The sequence below is a fragment of the Zootoca vivipara genome, chromosome 1 (assembly GCF_963506605.1).
Source record: "Zootoca vivipara chromosome 1, rZooViv1.1, whole genome shotgun sequence".
Taxonomy (NCBI): domain Eukaryota; kingdom Metazoa; phylum Chordata; class Lepidosauria; order Squamata; family Lacertidae; genus Zootoca; species Zootoca vivipara.
The window spans coordinates 59,272,831-59,287,386 of NC_083276.1; the positions used below are offsets into that span (position 1 = coordinate 59,272,831).

General features: G+C 40.0%; 1 protein-coding gene across 1 annotated transcript in view; it reads left to right on the plus strand.

The window, feature by feature from the left end:
• Window positions 1-14,556, plus strand: part of PRMT3 (protein arginine methyltransferase 3) — a 56,636-nt gene that overhangs the window by 26,762 nt on the left and 15,318 nt on the right. Inside the window, exons 12-13 of the mRNA XM_035117387.2 lie at window positions 7,162-7,349; window positions 11,395-11,481. Coding sequence (XP_034973278.2) covers window positions 7,162-7,349; window positions 11,395-11,481 — 275 coding nt within the window. The remainder of the gene's footprint in view (window positions 1-7,161; window positions 7,350-11,394; window positions 11,482-14,556) is intronic.

Consider the following 14,556-nt stretch of genomic DNA (forward strand, 5'->3'; position numbering starts at 1 on the left):
AAAATGCTCACATTTTAGATTTGGAAGGCCATGATATTAAATTCAGCTGGCATGCATGTCTAAGCCTCGATGACCCACTGGGCAATTGATATAGGGTATAATATAGAACTAAACCTCTGGGAGAATCTTTGGTAGAAAGACTTGAAATTCACAGCATGCTATACGTTGAAAGAGAACTACAAGAAAATGATTCATAGATGGTATCCAACCACAAGTAGACTAGGTAATATGTATAAATTTGAATCAGATTTGTGTTGGAAATGTAAAGAAATAGAAGGAACCTTTTTCATATGTGGTGGGCATGCAAAATAGTTAAAGAATATTGGGAAATGATATATAATGAGATGGGGGGAAATGTTTAAAACAAGGCCCCCCCCAAAAAAAGAGGCATTCTTGTTAGGAGTGGTGCAGACAGGGGTACCCAGGTCTCAGAAAAACTTATTTATGTATACAACACTGGCGGCTCAGATCTTGTTAGCCCAACAATAGAAGGTGAGGGAGGTTCCTAGTAAAGAAGATTGGCAACTTAAGATGTTAGAATATGCAGAGTTGTCAGGTCTAACAAGTGAAATAAGAGAGCAAGAAGAACAGATATTTAAAGAGGAGTGGAATTTTTTTTGCTGAGTACGTAGAAAATATGTACACAGTTAAAAACATTAAGGTGAAAACAGTATTAAGGTAAATTCAACAGTATAATATATTGCAATGGGATATAAGATTGGAGAACTGAATTGGATGGATATACAATATATGCAGGAATGGTGGGTAAATTAAAAGAACCTTAGAAGGGGAGGGAGGGAAGTCATTGAATGTATGGTTATAATGAAAGATGTTCATTTTGAAATGCATAATCTGAAAATGTAATTAAAATTATTTTAAAAAGAAAACAGTTCTTCACTTTGGAGACAGAAAAGACTGATGAGTGAAAATACATGTTAAGCGCTTAATATTTATACTCCTTTCTCACTCCCAATAATAGTTCTCTGCGATACGATAATCTTTATTGCCATTGTCCCATGCAGAACAACGAAATTGAACATCTACATCAAACTTACACAACCATCAGCATAATTACCCCATAAAAAACCTCTAATACCCCTCCTGATTCACCCCCTAAAACTCTGGTACCCCATGACTGAATACAGACCCTCACAGACTGCCTTTCGCTGCAATCAAAACCGAAATCGCTCTTGGATAGAAGCTATTTCTCAGGCGGCTAGTCCTGGTCTTTATGACCCTATACCTCCTTCCAGAAGGCAGAAGCTGAAAGAGATCATTTCTGGGGTGTACACTATCCTGCACAATATCTACAGCTTTCTTATAGCACCTGGAGGCATAGATTTGATCCAAAGTGGGAAGAGTGCACCCAATTATCCTCTCCGCAGTCTTTATGACCCTGGACAGCGCTGTTCTTTCCCCAACCGTGCAACTCCCAAACCACACACACAGACCATAGGTTAATACACTTTCTACAGTACAGTGGTAAAATGCCCTCAGCAGGTCCTTTGAGAGATTGTTTTTCCGGAGGATTCTAAGAAAGTATAGCCTCTGCTGTGCTCTCTCCATCAGATCTTTGCTATTTGCTCCCCATGTTAGATCATCTCTCAACTCCATTCCCAGAAATCGAAACACCCAAGACCTGTTCCACACACTTCCCCTCGATATTAAGAGGTTGAATATTCAATTTGCATTTCCTAAAATCCACAATTATCTCTTTTGTTTTCTTTAAATTAAGGAATAGGTTGTTTTCCCTGCACCACTCCACCAACTGCTTAACTTCCTTCCTATAGCCCTCCCCCCCTCCAGCAGTAATTAGACCAACCACCGTTGTATCGTCTGCAAACTTAATGATCTTGTTACTAGGGTACTTGGGAGCACAGTCAGATGTATAAAGCGTATATAAAAGTGGACTCAATACGCACCCCTGTGGCGTCCCTGTATTCATACTGAGATCCGCTGAGACATGAGAACCCATCCTGACCCGTTGGGAACGGTTCAATAAAAAATCTAATATCCACCTGCATAAGCTCGGCAGAAGTCCCAGGTCTAATAGTTTGGGCACCAATCTCTGTGGAAGAATAGTATTAAATGCAGAACTAAAGTCCACAAATAACAATCTCGCATAGTTCCCTTGTTTCTCCAGATGAGTCAGGACAGCATGTAGTGTCATTGCCAAAGCATCCTCCGTGGATCTCTTCCCCTTATATGCAAACTGGTAAGGGTCAAGTCCCACTGGCAAACATGATATAATGCGATTCCGCACCAGTTTTTCAAAGCATTTCATTATGATGGGTGTTAGCGCCACAGGGCGAAAGTCATTCAGACTGTCTGTCTTTGCTTTTTTTGGCAGGGGTATTATGGTAGCGGATTTCGGACAGGACGGAACAGTGGCTATCTAGCCTGATAGTCCAGTTCATTTATCAGTATTTTAAACAACAGCTCTTATACGTTCAGGCGCTTGTATCTGATCTCTAATGCCAACTAGTTTAGAAGGTTAATGGAGGCTTTATAGATGGTTTCATTTGTTTCTCTATAAATCAGTCAGCAGGTGGGGTTGAAAAAGCAGAACATCCACAGTAGATGCAATTTACTTTTGCATCATGTGTAGCAACAGACCGATAATTCTGTCAGACACCATTGAGATAAAAATATGCTACATTAATTTTAGGGTGGAACTTTTTCAAGAGTTAGACTAGAGGTCCAGTAACCTCCTTGCCTGATGGAAGGAAAGATGGATATTTGTAATGAATGTGCTTTGATATAGTGTAGTACATGGTATTATAATCCATGGGATTTGACACTACAACAGTGTATGTATGTGTAACCTGATTAATGGGAGTGTTACTGGCATGGCTTCTTCTTTTCATTTTTGTTATTGTTAGTTATTAATGGCCTTCCATATATCTAAGCCATGTACAAAATAAAATAAAAACTAAAAGCAGGTAGAACACAAAAATGTGTATCATTTTAAAAAAAGAGAAGCTTTTCTTCATTGCCCTTTAATTTCTGTATCTCATTTCTGTTCTCCAAGACATAAGCATAGGCTGCCTTCAAACTGAAAAGGAAGGAAGAAATGCCTAGAAGCTTCTCAAATGGTAAATGCGGCCAAAATAGTGAAAGTTCTGCCAAAACAGAATATGTTGGGGCTGGGGAACATGATACTCAAAATTAACTAGCTGTCAGATATGCATGCATTTATCAACTTTCCTTGTTCAATACAATACCACTAGCTTAACTGTACAGCTCATTTAGCAGAATTTTAAATAGGACACTTCCTCCTTTGGGCAGTTGTAGCTCGTGAGCTATTTTGCCAACTAGTTTAAAACAGTTGTTCACAGAACCTTTCATCATAGTGTTTCATATATTCCAGAGAAATTAAAAGTTTACATTGCACCTTTGAGGTAAACTAGATACTGCAACCTTAGTGTACAAGCTGTGCTGGCTGAAGAATATTTAGGTTTCATTTATGCTTGTAAGCTACAGCAGATGTGTGCAACTTTATTAAGGCCCCCGAACAAAGAAAGAAAACTATCAATACTTCCCACCTGTGTTTCTGTGATCATCTTTTTGTTACCGCTTTAACTTGGCCAAGTGCTAATCATTTATTCCAGCCCATAGTTTCATTTGACTTTACTTTGTATTCACAGTGTGAGCTAATGGTTGGTTGCTGTGTCATCTTCTACCTCAAGCTTTCCAAAAGCCTGATCCCTAAAATAGGGGGCTTTCAGGCTAGAGCTAAAAGTATTATATGAGAAAGGTGATTGGTTATATTTGCTTTTCCACCTTCAAATGATAATCGTTTACAGCTATGCCTCTAGCCCTGCAGTTACTACGATCTTACCCTTTTAATGTCCTTACATTTGTGAGGCATTGCTGAGGGATAAAAGATTTCCCATCTTGCCTTGCTCCCCGTGTGAGCTGTTACTAATGACAAATGATTTGGGGGCAGTGAGTCGAGAAGGACACAGATGACAAACCTATGAATTTCTAAAGTGCGCTTCTCTAAGAGATGTCTGATCAGCAGTTTAATATTACGTGTGGTGAGAAATAATTCAATCACATTAAAAACTAAGTAATGGAATATGTATGAAACAAAAGGTTCTTGCATAGGAGTGGTTTTACTTTCGTAAGTAGCATGGGGTTTAAAGAAACCAAAATGGCCCATCACGGAAGTGGACTATTCAAAATACGTTGACTCCCTTTCCTATTGTGTTTTTAGATGGGTAAGATACATAAATTTTTGAATACTTGTTGGGCTGGATCTTTTCTGATAAAGACAATTTTTTAAAAAGTAAGCTTTTCATGGAAACATTGTAAAACCGCAATGAGCATCTAAATAATGGCCTGAATGCCATAAGCCAGAAGCAAGGAAACTTGCATGCCTACTGCTGAACTGAATTCTGAAATTTGGCTGTCAAGCAAGACGTGAGTTGATGAATGGGTGGACCTAGTGGTAGTGTTAAAGCAGGATCACCAACCTCTTATGAAATGGGGCATACTGGGCTGCACTTAAAAGGGTGGGAAGTGGGAAAAGGTGAGATATCTCCCATGTTGTGCGAATAGAATTTCATAGTGTTATGTTTTTCTTCACTTTATGCTTGCAGAGTTGTTGTTGTTGTTGTTTAGTCGTTTAGTCGTGTCCGACTCTTCGTGACCCCATGGACCAGAGCACGCCAGGCACTCCTGTCTCGCACTGCCTCCCGCAGTTTGGTCAAACTCATGTTCGTAGCTTCGAGAACACTGTCCAACCATCTTGTCCTCTGTCGTCCCCTTCTCCTAGTGCCCTCAATCTTTCCCAACATCAGGGTCTTTTCCAAGGATTCTTCTCTTCTCATGAGGTGGCCAAAGTATTGGAGCCTCAGCTTCACGATCTGTCCTTCCAGGGAGCACTCAGGGCTGATTTCCTTAAGAATGGATAGGTTTGATCTTCTTGCAGTCCATGGGACTCTCAAGAGTCTCCTCCAGCACCATAATTCAAAAGCATCAATTCTTCGGCGATCAGCCTTCTTTATGGTCCAACTCTCACTTCCATACATCACTACTGGGAAAACCATAGCTTTAACTATACGGACCTTTGTCGGCAAGGTGATGTCTCTGCTTTTTAAGATGCTGTCTAGGTTTGTCATTGCTTTTCTCCCAAGAAGCAGGCGTCTTTTAATTTCGTGACTGCTGTCACCATCTGCAGTGATCAAGGAGCCCAAGAAAGTAAAATCTCTCACTGCCTCCATTTCTTCCCCTTCTATTTGCCAGGAGGTGATGGGACCAGTGGCCATGATCTTGGTTTTTTTGATGTTGAGCTTCAGACCATATTTTGCGCTCTCCTCTTTCACCCTCATTAAAAGGTTCTTTAATTCCTCCTCGCTTTCTGCCATCAAGGTTGTGTCATCTGCATATCTGAGGTTGTTGATATTTCTTCCAGCAATCTTAATTCCGGCTTGGGATTCATCTAGTCCAGCCTTTCGCATGATGAATTCTGCATATAAGTTAAATAAGCAGGGAGACAATATACAACCTTGTCGTACTCCTTTCCCAATTTTGAACCAATCAGTTGTTCCATATCCAGTTCTAACTGTAGCTTCTTGTCCCACATAGAGATTTCTCAGGAGACAGATGAGGTGATCAGGCACTCCCATTTCTTTAAGAACTTGCCATAGTTTGCTGTGGTCGACACAGTCAAAGGCTTTTGCATAGTCAATGAAGCAGAAGTAGACGTTTTTCTGGAACTCTCTAGCTTTCTCCATAATCCAGCGCATGTTTGCTATTTGGTCTCTGGTTCCTCTGCCCCTTCGAAATCCAGCTTGCACTTCTGGGAGTTCTCGGTCCACATACTGCCTAAGCCTGCCTTGTAGAATTTTAAGCATAACCTTGCTAGCGTGTGAAATGAGCGCAATTGTGCGGTAGTTAGAGCATTCTTTGGCACTGCCCTTCTTTGGAATCGGGATGCAGAGTACTTACTTTAAAAGAGTACTTCTTGGATTTAATTTAATAAGCTGCACAATTCAAAACAAGAAGTGCTGATGTACGTTTTCTGTGGCTAATGTGTTTCTTGGTCAGGAGCATTAAGGGCACAGAGAAGACCACAGCTTCTGAGCATGCTTATTGTGGTCTGATTTGTACCCTTAACGCTCTGTTTGGTTTTGTGATCCAGGGACACATTGGCCACAGTGGGCATGTATTGGAGCAGAGTTTGGTTGCTTTCCTTTTCAACAGCTGCTATTTAAGTAGCCTTCCATCTGAATAAAATGGTTTAGTGTAGCTGCTGAACAAGAAACACAAAGAAATTCTGGCGCATATGTTTAATTGGTGCTTGCATACCTTTTGGTCCACTCCACTTGCCTGTTGCATTTTGATTTTTGTAACTAACCTTCAGTTTCATGTCTCTTTTAAAAGCTGGATATACAAAGAACAACAGAATTAAACTCATCCTAGTTCGGGTTTTTACACATACAAAGCAGCACATCATCTGATAGGCCTCATTTGTTTGGTCATTATGTTATCTAAAATATGAATGTTATAAAAGGGTGGTATATTTGTTAGACATTGCCCTGCTTTTTGGATGATTTAGGCATTTTTCATTGCTAGGAAGCTTACAATATAAATCAGATAAAATCATCACTCCATTACCTTCCTCTGCTAATGTGGTAACACATTTCTGGTGCTACTTGGCAAGTTTTCCTGTGTTCCCCTGCTTACCAAATATAGCACTGTCATTTTGGAAAGAGATTCTTAACAGTGCTTTGTCTACTGTAGCAGAGAGATACTGCCGATAGTCCAGGAACAAGCCTAATATATAGCAAGGGAAGACCTCCCCAAAAAAGTCAGCAATATTGCCTGAAACAGCAGTCACTGTATACTCCATGTGCCCATTTGTGTGACAGCTGTCATGTATGCAGAGCCATTTATCTGTCTCAGGTTCTGCTTTTCACCACTTCCCCCAGTTGTTGCCATGCCTTTGTTTCTACCAAGACAACAACAATGAATCCCATGAGATGGATTTTATTTTATTTTTTTTAAAAAGGGTTTTCCTCAAAACAGTAGGTTTGTCTGTTTCTGCTTGTAGAAAATTTCCTCGTATATTTCAAATTAAAGTCAATGCTAAGATAAAAGGGAACTTGTACCATTGTTTGCTGTCAATAAATTATTTGCAATGTCTCTTTGCAGTGTATCCTGACATCTGCACCATCAGCCTGGTGGCTGTCAGTGACCTCAAGAAGCATGCAGACAGATTAGCTTTCTGGGATGATGTGTATGGCTTCAACATGTCCTGCATGAAGAAGGCTGTCATTCCAGAAGCTGTTGTGGAAGTGTTAGATTCAGGCACATTTATATCTGAAGCTTGTGTCATCAAGGTACTGTAACAAATAATTTAAATTTCTAGAAAGGAATTTCTAATTATCAACCCAGTGCAGTATGTAAGCTGTTCTTATATAGAATATGTTTTGTTTCCCCCTGGCCATTCAGTGTTAATAAAATATGGAATCCGCGATACTAATACAGTATTTTGGAATTTGCACACATCTTTATGGATTTTGCAGCCTTCTTGTAGTAGTTTTTCCTCTCTTCTTTCCCACCACAAAACTACCAGTAATAAAGGCAGAAATAAAATAAGGAGGTGTAATGGCTACCTGCCCATTGTTCATTCAACATCTATTGTCTATACGTCAAAAATGATGTGCAGTTGGTTCCATCTGGAACCTGTTAAAAGTCTCAAGAGGCTGTCTTTAAAACTTAACTCAAATTTCTGATTGTCTCCCCATCTTTTCTTTTCTCCACCTGGTCATGCTCTGTCTCTGGTATGCTTAATTACAGGCTTTGGAGCGGCATTAATTATATTGTAATTAATTGTGCTATAATTATTAGTTATATTGTTTGCTAAAATCCTTGACTATTTGCACATTCAGTCGGAGTGCTAAAGAGTATTTTCATTTCATTTATTACACCTTTCCTCAAAGGACTTCAGAGTGACATACATAATTTTTCCTCACAATACCCTGAGAGTTGGACTGGGCTGAGAGACAGTGACTGTCTGATCTGAACCCTGGTCTTCAGGTCCTAGTGTAACACTAACAAGTACACTACACCATTAATGGCAGGAGAACCAAGATGATTGGTTAAGAAGTATATTGCTTTCCGTGTAAACATATATTGTAGCACCTCTGTAGATAAACATTAGAGAAAATCACAATCATTGCTGCATGTACCACTTAGGTGTGCTTAACTGAAGCAATTGGGGGAAAGTTCCTTTCTAATCCCCTCCTCTTTTTAACTGTTGTCTGAAAAGGCAATCTTATTTTTTCAAAAGAACAACATTGTTGCTGTGTGAAATTGAATGCGTTCAATGCTCTGATAATGTACATCCCTAGACCAATGGCCTCAAGTTGCCCCCTCCCATCTAGAGCACAATAGGCTACGTTCCTCTTAAAAAGAGAGAATATTTATTACACAAAACTATTCAATCACAATTTTAATTTGTAACACCTCCCTCTAAATGTTGTGCAGTGGTACCTTGGTTCTCAAACTTAATCCGTTCCGGAAGTCCGTTCCAAAACCAAGACGCGCTTTCCCATAGAAAGTAATGCAAAATGGATTAATCTGTTCCAGACTTTTAAAAACAACCCCTAAAACAGCAATTTAACATGAATTTTGCTATCTGACGAGACTATTGATCCATAAAATGAAAGCAATAAGCAGTGTACTGCAAACACACATTCAATCAATCAGTAGCTGAATGGGTTCCACACAATCACAAAAACAAAACAAAAGAGCTGCAAAAACAAAAACGCTAAATAAATAGCAAAAATAGACAGACCCCAGCGTAATACTCAAAACGGAAGTGTGGCACTCAAAACGGAAGTGTGGCACTCAAAACAGAGCACAATCGGCTTCCAAAATAGGTTCGCAAACCGGAACACTTACTTCTGGGTTTGCAGTGTTTGGGTTCCAAGTTGTTTGAGTACCAAGGTACCACTGTATAATAGCCCTCATTGTCTTAGATTTGTTCCTGGAGAAAAATAGGGATCCTGTAGTTCAGGCTCCTTGTGCATCTCTAACAGATTTAAAAGAGTGAGAAGCCTGTTTTGGTTATGACTACTTCGAGATGCTGCTGTTGCTTAACAACCTACTTTTACATTGCAGGCTGGAAAATAATTGCTTGAGTGGAATTGATAGATAAAACTTCCAAATAAGTCTTTAAATGTGGACCATCCATTTTTCTGTATAACATGTAGTAAAATTAATGAATTCACCAAGAATGTCATCCTGAGTAAACAACCAAAATCAATAATTGTTCCATAAAGCTGATGATTTTCAAATATTGAGGAAATTATAAAAATGTACCTAGTTAATCATATGATGACTAAGAATGTATATGTTTCACCTCTGAATCTGGCATTTATTATCCTGAGTAATGGTTTTGTCATACTCCACTCAGCCTCATGAAAATCTGACAGCTTCTATGTAAAATTTTGACTTTTGTGTATTTTAAAGTGTATTTTCTTTTCTATAGGACGAGCAGTTACTAATAGTCCTATTCAGTAACTTCTTTGTTTAGAAAAATCACATCCCAGTTTCAAGAATTTCTCATTAGGCATCAAAAATAATATAAAGTTGAGCAAACGTATAGCAGTAATGTATTAAACGTCCCAGAGTAAGACAGAAAATCATACAAAATAATCATAGATATAATAGTGTGAACCAGCAACTGATAAAATATACAGCTAGCCCAAGATTACTAAGGTAGTCAACAGTAGGAAACAAGCCCATATATGAGCCTTTCTTTTAAAAAACATGCAAGCCTTCAGACATTTCCAAGAACTCTGTAGTGTTGTGGCCTGACAGTCCAGTTGGCAATGAATTCCACAGCTGTGGGGCTGCCACAAAGAATGCTCTCAGCTTTGTAGCCACTGGATTTCACCACTCCTGGTGGTGGACAAACAAGAATGGCTGAGCAACAAAAGGTGTTTAAAATGTCCCTCATTGGCTGACATGATTATGACACCATAGCTTTGCAATATTCTTTTGTTTGCCATTTCCAAGGTTAGCAAAATGATAAGAGTTGCCTTTCATATCCCTAGCATTACCCAGGATAATAACGCGAGATGAGCGCCGCAACCCCAGAGTCGGGTCACGACTGGACCTAATGGTCAGGGGTTCCTTTACCTTTAAGGTGCTACTGGAAGGATTTTTTTTTTTGTTCCCTCTACCTTCAGCTTAGAACTGCTTTACATGTGATATATCTTCAATAAATATCAGTTTTATATAGGAACTTGTATGTACTTGACAGAGAGAGCTCATTTTGCTGCCGCTTAGGGCAGGCATCCCCAAACTTCGGCCCTCCAGATGTTTTGGACTACAATTCCTATCATCCCTGACCACTGGTCCTGTTAGCTAGGGATCGTGGGGGTTGTAGGCCAAAACATCTGGAGGGCCGCAGTTTGGGGATGCCTGGCTTAGGGCTTCACGTATAAGCCCATTTTTTTCTGAATGGAAGCATTATCCCTGTGAGAAATATACAGTGGTACCTCGGTTTATGAACACAATTGGTTCCAGAAGTCTGTTCATAAACTGAAGCGTTCATAAACTGAAGCGAGCTTTCCCATTGAAAATAATGGAAAATGAATTAATCCGTTCCAGACAGTCCGCGGAGTAAACTGAAGCGTTCATAAACTGAAGCATGGGTGTAATTGGTTCCGGAGGTCTGTTCATAAACTGAAGCGTTCATAAACTGAAACGAACTTTCCCATTGAAAGTAATGGAAAGTGAATTAATCCGTTCCAGGTGGGTCCGCGGCGTTCATAAACTGAAAATTCATAAACCGAGGTGTTCATAAACCGAGGTTCCACTGTATCTGTATTAAAAAAACATCCCAACAATTTTAACTTTCTGGTCGTTGGCTGAAGAACTTACAGTCTAACCCAGGCATCCCCAAACTGCGGCCCTCCAGATGTTTTGGCCTACAACTCCCATGATCCCTAGCTAACAGGACCAGTGGTCGGGGAAGATGGGAATTGTAGTCCAAAACATCTGGAGGGCTGAAGTTTGGGGATGCCTGGTCTAACTGCATCCAAGTGAAACTTCATAGTCCTACCCCCAGTTCATATTCTGCAAACAGCATTCATTGCAAGCAACTTTTGAACTTTGTTTCATTTATCATGTGCTTTTAGAAGACTGCAGTTATAAAGCCAGTGGGAGTCCTGAGCTTGCACTTAGAGACTAAACTTTCCAGATTTTTGCCATATACACCTGGTGGGCAACTAGTTTCCATGTAGGTTGCTTTTGAGAATAAGTTTTATTTCAGGTCTATTATACAGAGATGAATAAAGCAGTCTCCATTGATTCCACTCAGATACTAGTCTTCTGTTTTGTTCTCACACAAGACTTTGCACTTTCTTGCAGCGGATAGATTGCCACGTTGTATCGGTTTCAGAACTGAATTTTTCATCAGACTTCACTCTGAGAGTAACAAAGACTTCAGTGTGTACGGTAAATATTTTATTTCATCATTTCTGGGAGTTTGATTGTCATGCTTTTGAAACCTTTGGTCAAAGCCTTCATTTGCAAACTAGCTACCAGTAGCTATCGACTATGGCTACGGGATTAAATGTTGGCATTACCTGGTAGCCATTGGTGTGTTGCAATCTTGTCAAGCAGTGTCTCCCATCTTGTATAATGTATTCCTTACACCAGCCATTCCTCTTAAGTCCTCTCTCTTCGGGGCCAGCCATGTAGAACGTTATTCCCCCTTTATTCCTGATGTAGATCTTCACTCAACCCTTCTTCGCTGGCAGAAGAGGGGCACCAATTTGTGGTTGCCTTGGGTACCAAAGTGTATTGGGCTGTCCCTGTTTCTCTTACATATCTTTTTTTAATTTTAATACTTTTTTTTACTCTTTTTCCTGTGTAAGCTTGTTTCACCATTCCTTCCTTTCCACTTGTCACAAGCTTATCTGCTATCTCCTTTTAAAATTTCATCTTCCACCCACCTTCTGAACTCTTTGTGACCTCTTTCATATAGAGTTTCTCCCTTTCTCACTATGAATTGTACTTTTTACACCCACTTTTCCAGAAAAGCAGTTTCTACATCTTGCCTTCACATATATCTTGTATCTTCCTGTTTATTTGTATGGGTTTGGGGTATGGGTTGTAACTTCATTTTCGAACCAAAGGATGTATTTGTTGCTTTTTATATACACTTGTGTTCTTCAGCCTTAAAAATATAGTGATACAGGTGAAATGTTTGGTTTGGAAGTTTCTAGATTTGGATCAAAGATTTGTGGTGTTGCGCAAAAAAACAAAACACTTTGTCAAGTATTGCGTACTTCATCATGTAAGATTATTGACATCTTATGACCAGAATTTCCACTCCTTTTGTGATGGAGTATAGCAGTTTAGTTAGAGGCTGACAGTCCATCCATCACATCAGGCTGCCTAACCTTGCAGTAAATGAACAATAAATCCATTATATGTATTGGATATTTTGAAGATGGTTTAAAAGTGTATTTCTTCAGCTGGACAAATATTCACCCCTGATTTTCTGTATGTAGAATTTTAGTTTGGCCTAAGATACAAGAATAAAGGTTTAATGTCATAACATTTTTGCTCTTAAAACTAATGTGGCTGTTTTTCCCCTTTGAGAAAAGATGGGTTAGAGTCTCAGCTCAGAGTCAAACTACATCAACAGAAGTATAGTGTCCAGATCAAGGGAAGTAATAGTGCCAGTCTATTATGCCTTGCTCAGGCCACACTTGGAATACTGTGTCCAGTTATTGACACCACAATGTGTGTTTTCTATTTGATATAGTCCAGAAACTTAAGGGAAGTGGAAGTTGATTGTTGTTCTTCGAGGCAATATTTCTATTTTTAGAACCATTTGGGTAGAGTTCCAATCAACCCACGTTGCTACTATAAATTCCTTAGCTTTACGTTGGGATATTTATGAGTCAGGCACAGTCTACAACATTGGAAAGTAGACTTTGGCATATATCAAGAGATTCGTGCTCAGCCACTCTTAGAACTTTAATATACAGTCACTGACCCAGGTTTGCAGGTCACTGTGAAATTCCTACTAATCTTGGAACAGGCGACTATTAACACTTTAACACTCCCTCCCTCTTCATAAATCTGCCTGTTCTTCTCTATCCCCTGCTTTCTCATGACCCAAACACCTGCCATTTGCAATGGAGCTCTAGGCCGCCATTATTGCGGGCCTGATCCTCTGTGCCATTCCCCAATCCTTATATGTCAACTTCCCATCTCTATCATAGATACAAGCAAAGTGTAAGGTGTGTGTTTAGGCAAAGTGGGTTTGTGAAGCCTATGAACAATATTACCCAAAATAACCATTTCACATTTCTGTAAATAATGGTATTTTGGCTCAACCCAAGATGACCATGTGTATGCATGTTCTCACCATAGGCCAATTTGAAATAACACACATATAAGCAAATGGGCAGCCTGTTCCATTTCACGACCTGTGGTGAAATGGGAATGTTCCTCTCCCTGCCCCCCTGCCACACCATGCCCCACATGAGAGGGGGTGCATTCCTCAACGCTTTAATATTCATCTTCTCTGCCCTGGGCCAGGGAAGATGAGCAACAGCGTCACGCGCTGGAATGCTCCCGGCAAGAGGGAGCATTCTGCAAGCGGTTGAACAGGCAGGGCACTGCCTCTTGTGCTTCCACCACTTTACCCAACCTCATGGGCTCTGTAAGCAAAGAGCAGAAATACAAGAGCACCATATGCATGGCTATCTGGTTCCCCCCCCCCCCAATAGGTACTCTTAAAATGTCTGATAATCAGCTTTAATATATTGCTACATTCACAGAGCTTTTGGGATTAAGCAGGCTATAAAATTAAATTAAATTGCCCAAGTTTATTTGATTAAAAGCACAGTATAAATACTAAAATTAATGAGCTTAATGCAGTGGTACCTCGGGTTACAGATGCTTCAGGTTACAGACGCTTCAGGTTACAGACTCCACTAACCCAGAAATAGTACCTCGGGTTAAGAACTTTGCTTCAGGATGAGAACAGAAATCGCATGGTGGCAGCAGGAGGCCCCATTAGCTAAAGTGGTACCTCAGGTTAATAACAGTTTCAGGTTAAGAACGGACCTCCAGAACGAATTATGTTCTTAACCCGAGGTACCACTGTAGGTGGTTTCCTCCCTAGCACAAAACAGGTATTGTAAGATGCTTTTAGTTAATATCAGTTAATAAGTTAAGTATCAATTGCTGTTTATAGGTTCTTACTAGTTGGTGGTGTTAGCGGTGATCTAAATTGTTACACCTTAAGTTTTGCTGTATGGCTAAGGCTTCGGTCCTCCATCCACTTACCTGACAGTAAGCCCTGTTGAATATGATGAAACTTACTTCTGACTGGACATGTAGGGTTCACCCTAAAAGCATGGAATCTGCCTTTGAGGGCCCTTTAAAGACTGCTGAGAGTTCTGCCACATGATTGGCTTGGTTTCGGAGTTGGGAGCAGTAAGGATAGGCAATGCAAATTTTAACCCTGCTTTCCCTTCTTATTCAGACTCGGGTGGTTCCATCTTCTCC